At 41.7% G+C, this 6,000-nt stretch overlaps 1 protein-coding gene across 1 annotated transcript in view; it reads right to left on the bottom strand.

Moving 5' to 3' along the window:
* The window catches only part of odad2 (outer dynein arm docking complex subunit 2), a 124,350-nt gene that overhangs the window by 95,032 nt on the left and 23,318 nt on the right, over window positions 1-6,000 (bottom strand). Inside the window, exon 8 of the mRNA XM_061922359.1 lies at window positions 1,083-1,210. Within this exon, the coding sequence (XP_061778343.1) occupies window positions 1,083-1,210 (128 nt within the window). The remainder of the gene's footprint in view (window positions 1-1,082; window positions 1,211-6,000) is intronic.

The raw sequence follows: 6,000 nt of genomic DNA, 5'->3' as shown, positions 1-6,000 counted from the left end.
GCTCTTTACATTGTGTGTGTGCTGTTTACATTATTAGCCTGTTGTGTAGGCTACCTGTATAAGTGTATGAGGTTACAAGCACACACTTAATTGAGATTTACTTGAGCCTTCTGTTTACATTATTAGCCTGTTGTGTAGGCTACCTGTATAAGTGTATGAGGTTACAAGCACACACTTATTGAGATTTACTTGATCATTCTGTTTACATTATTAGTCTATCTACTGTGGCTAAGCAGACTTTTGCCAAAAGGACAATACTTCATTTGTTGTGGGTTTATCCACTTTAATGCACTTTTTTTTTTTTTTGGAATGCATGTTTTTTTTGGGGCTTCACAGTGGCAGAGGGGTTAGTGCGTCTGCCTCACAATACGAAGTTCCTGCAGTCCTGGGTTCAAATCCAGGCTCGGGATCTTTCTGTGTGGAGTTTGCATGTTCTCCCCGTGAATGCGTGGGTTCCCTCCGGGTACTCCGGCTTCCTCCCACTTCCAAAGACATGCACCTGGGGATAGGTTGATTGGCAACACTGAATTGGCCCTAGTGTGTGAATGTGAGTGTGAATGTTGTCTGTCTATCTGTGTTGGCCCTGCGATGAGGTGGCGACTTGTCCAGGGTGTACCCCGCCTTCCGCCCGATTGTAGCTGAGATAGGCGCCAGCGCCCCCCGCAACCCCAAAAGGGAATAAGCGGTAGAAAAAAAAAAAAAAATGGATGGATGGATGTTTTTTTTGAAGGCCTAATATAAATGAAAAACTTTGTGCTTTTTTGAAAAGCAAAGGCTACTGGAATATTTAAAAAATGTCAATATTCAATAATAATGTACTTTATTTAAAAAAACACGTCTAAAAATTTATTGTACGCTGTTTATGCAATATAAAATTTTTGGGGAAAAACTGCATTCATTATTCGGTATTCAGTATTCGGCCAAGCGTTTAAGTTTTATTCGGCTTCGGCCACACATTTTCATTTCGGTGCATCCCTAATATACACACACACATAAAAAATGTGTATATATACATATAGACGCGCGCACGCACGCACGTACACACACACTTCAAAAAAGGTCATCCTTACTACATTACATACCTAGGAATCAACTGGACATCCTTCACTTGAGGTGGTTCAGGCTTCTCAATCCTTTTCAGCGACAGTTGCGTCTGTGCATCCACTAATTCCACGTGAGGCCTTGATGTACGTGCAGCTTCCCGTGCATCCTTGGACAGAGAACGGAGGCGTTTTAGCATTAATACTGTAATATCCTTAAAAGATTTTTTGCTAAAACCTCATTTGCACGTGATATGACTTTAATAACAGTGATTCGAGGAGGTGTTAACTGGAACAGTGTTAACCCTAGCAATCATTTTGTGACATATCCTGTGTTTTGTGCAGAAATAACTATTGATTTAGTCAATTATTTCAGTGCACCCTTGCAAAATGTAAAAAATAAATGCAACCAGACACACTCACACCTTTGTGTCAGTGTTTCCCTTATTATTACTCTCATTTGTATTGGAAACTACAAAAAACGTCGGGTGTGCATGCCAATGAGACATAAACAGTTAGCAGGCAGCACAGGTTTTAATCACAGGCACCTGCCTTGTCATTGGTTGTTAGCTACATTTTAAATGGCAGAGGGAAAGCATTAAGATGTACTCTGGATTGTTCAAACCGGAGCCAAAATGTGCCCAATCACGCCTTCATAGACGTTGTTTTTAATCAAAATATCAAACATGAAGTGACCTACTAGTGGAAACATCGCAGTCAATCCAACTAACCACAGAGTTTGACTTTACTCAAACTAATTGACCTTCTTTAATTCCATTATATGTGTAATGGACAAAAACCCATCTGCGTCCGCAGAAGGAAACGCTCAAATATGTCTTTGACATGCTTCAATAAAAAGCACCATTAGCGAGTACAACACACAAAAAAGGCGTAAATTGCATGAAGCGGGACTGACGGCCTCAACATTAAACCCTGATATTTTCAGCAATGAAATGTAGTCATTAACACGTTTGCAGTTTTCTAAATCTGAAATATGCACAAGTATACTTAATTCAACAGCTGTAAATTTAAGTTTAAAAAAAAAAATCTTTCCGTGACCGATATCCTTTACAGCTACAACAGTTGGGATTAATTTTAGGATTTTTTTCATGCAACTACATAGTATGCCCAATTTCCAATCTTGCTGGGATGTCAAAATGAATCCAACACACCGAATGGAAAAGAAAAGTTTCCTCCTTGTATTATTGCCTTCCTTATTCAGCATATCTAATGACTTCACTTGAGTACATTGAAGTAACTGATCATTGCTACGTCTCAGAATCCTGAATGGATCATTCCTGTCAGCCTCTAAGTAAGTAAAACAATCTAAAAATCTTCCTGAATGACATTCTTACTATGAACTTTGCATTTGTGTCCAAATATTGGGATTTTTTTTTTAACGTAATTTTAAATTATGCAAATGAGTAATATCCTGAGATTTAACTAGTGTTGTCCAGATACCAATAGTTTGGTACCAGAACCAAAATGTATTTTGATACTTTTTGGTATTTTGATGAAGCGCTGGCTGTCACATTATTATGTTAAAACCACAATGGACTGGACTCTATTATGTTGGATCCACTATGGACTGGACTCTCATGCTATTATGTTTGATCCACTATGGACTGGACTCTCACAATATTATGTGAGATCCACTATAGACTGGATTCACACACTATTGTGTTAGAACCACTATGGACTGGACTCTCACACTATTATGTTAGATCCACTATGGACTGGACTCTCGAACTATTATGTTAGATCCACTATGGACTGGACTCTCACTATAATGTTGGATCCACTATGGACTGGACTCTCACTATGTTAGATCCACTATGGACTGGACTCTCACAATATTATTCTAGATCCACTATGGACTGGACTCTTACAATATTATGTTAGATCCACTATGGACTGGACTCTCACTACAATGTTAGATCCACTATGGACTGGACTCTCACTACAATGTTAGATCCACTATGGACCGGACTCACTATTATGTTAGATCCACTATGGACTGGACTCTCACAATATTATTCTAGATCCACTATGGACTGGACTCTTACAATATTATGTTAGATCCACTATGGACTGGACTCTCACTACAATGTTAGATCCACTATGGACTGGACTCTCACTACAATGTTAGATCCACTATGGACCGGACTCACTATTATGTTAGATCCACTATGGACCGGACTCACTATTATGTTAGATCCACTATGGACTGGACTCTCACAATATTATGTGAGATCCACTATGGACTGGATTCACACACTATTGTGTTAGAACCACTATGGACTGGACTCTCACTATAATGTTAGATCCACTATGGACTGGACTCTCACACTATTATGTTAGATCCACTATGGACTGGACTCTCACACTATTATGTTAGATCCACTATGGACTGGACTCTCACACTATTATGTTAGATCCACTATGGACTGGACTCTCACTATTATGTTAGATCCACTATGGACTGGACTCTCACTATAATGTTAGATCCACTATGGACTGGACTCACACACTATTATGTTGGATCCACTATGGACTGGACTCTCACTATAAAGTTAGATCCACTATGGACTGGACTCTCACTATGTTGGATCCACTATGGACTGGACTCTCACAATATTATTCTAGATCCACTATGGACTGGACTCTTACAATATTATGTTAGATCCACTATGGACTGGACTCTCACTACAATGTTAGATCCACTATGGACTGGACTCATTATGTTAGATCCACTATGGACCGGACTCACTATTATGTTAGATCCACTATGGACTGGACTCTCCCAATATTATGCTAGACCCACTTGACGTCCATTGCTAGGTGCTGCCACCTACTGATATGGAACAGTATTAAGTGGTTATCTGCCGAGCTCTAGACAGCACCGACACTCAACAACAACAACACATCATTTGCAGACTATAATTACTGGTTTGCAAAAAATATTTTTAACCCAAATAGATGAAATTAGATAATCTCCCACGGCACACCAGACTGTAACTCACGGAACATTAGTGTGCCGCGGCACAGTGGTTGAAAAACACTGCTTCAAGGAACCAAATGAAGTGAAAGAATCACCTCGAGCTCCTAATTATCATGGCATGTATTCCGAACAAGAGCAGATTTAAAGCTGGCTGTGAACACACCCCAGCGGTCTGATGAACTTGAGATGATGCCACATTTTCCATGCAAAAATTTGGAGTACAAGTGAAAAAGACTAAATGATTAACAGATTTCTGAGTGCAGCTGCAGTCTATTATTGGGGCGATTTGTTATAATGTCAAATTACTCAAGCAGGAAGCAGCACTACTGAATGAATCACGCAGGTTTCAGCGTTTGGATGCCTGCCTCTGTTTGTGTGTGTGTGTGAAGGTGTTTGATGTTGGCTCAAAAAAAACGTTTCAACACAGCGACAAGCAGACACTAGCTCACTAGTGTGGAGCAGCGTAGACACTGATTACACAATGTGTACTGTTTACACATGCCAGTAGTCCAGCAGCAGGGAGAAAATCAGCGCTGTAAAGAAGAGGACCTTGTTCACGGGACCAGAGGCCTTCAACACGGTGTCATCTCTACTGTGAAAGGATGAAAAACAAAGCGAAAAAAACAAAAACGCTTGTCTTGTAGTTTCTTATAACGATTGTGAACGATAGGCAAAAATTCCTAAAAGAGGGCAGTTCCCCTTTGAACAAATTTAATTTTTGTTTAGTTTTTTTTCTATTTACACATGCCATCCATCCATCCATCCATCTTCTTCCGCTTATCCGAGGTAGGGTCGCGGGGGCAGCAGCCTAAACAGGGAAGCCCGGACTTTTCTCTCCCCAGCCACTTCGTCCAGCTCTTCCCGGGGGATCCCGAGGCGTTTCGAGGCCAGCCGGGAGACAGTCTTCCCAACGTGTCCTGGGTTTTCCCCATGGTCTCCTACCGGTTGAGCTCCCCCCGGATGGCAGAGCTTCGCATCCTATCTCTAAGGGAGAGACCCAAACTCATTTGGGACGCTTGTACCCGTGATCTTGTCCTTTCGGTCATGACCCAAAGCTCATGACCATAGATGATGGGAACGTAGATCGACCGACCGAACGTGGATTTTTACGCATGCATTCTGGCCAAATATGCAAATTAGACGACCGCAACCCACTGCCAAAGATATATTGTAGTCAAGTGTAAGAGCACAGGTTATTATTAGCACAGGTTATTTATTAATACTTCATGTAAGTTATTAATAAATAATGAATTTGTAGTAAGGGCTTCACGGTGGCAGAGGGGTTAGTGCGTCTGCCTCACAATACAAAGTTCCTGCAGTCCCGGGTTCAAATCCAGGCTCGGGATCTTTCTGTGTGGAGTTTGCATGTTCACCCCGTGAATGCGTGGGTTCCCTCCGAGTACTCCGGCTTCCTCCCACCTCCAAAGACATGCACCTGGGGATAGGTTGATTGGCAACACTAAATTGGCCCTAGTGTGTGAATGTTGTCTGTCTATCTGTGTTGGCCCTGAGATGAGATGGCGACTTGTCCAGGGTGTACGCCGTCTTCCAAACGATTGTAGCTGAGATAGGCGCCAGCGCCCCCCGTGACCCCAAAAGGGAATAAGCGGTAGAAAATTGATGGAATTAGTAGTAATGTACTGTGTTGTGTATTTTTTCTCCACATTTCACACCAAACAAATCAAAGTTAAAGTACACACGATTGTCACACACACACACAAACTACATGTGGTGAAATCTGTCCTCTGCATTTGACCCATCCCCTTGTTCACGCCCTGGGAGGTGAGGGGAGCAGTGAGCAGCAGTGAGCAGCAGGGAGGTAATGGCTCTTTGGTATGACTCAGCCGGGGGTTTGAACTCACGACCTACCCATCTCAGGGCAGACACTCGAACCACCAGTTCAATTGTACAGGTTGTAATTCATATTATTGTCTTTTATACTTTGCATCACAAAACTGT

The sequence above is a fragment of the Nerophis ophidion genome, linkage group LG15 (assembly GCF_033978795.1).
Source record: "Nerophis ophidion isolate RoL-2023_Sa linkage group LG15, RoL_Noph_v1.0, whole genome shotgun sequence".
Classification (NCBI taxonomy): Eukaryota; Metazoa; Chordata; class Actinopteri; order Syngnathiformes; family Syngnathidae; genus Nerophis; species Nerophis ophidion.
This window is presented reverse-complemented; position numbering and strand designations above follow the sequence as displayed.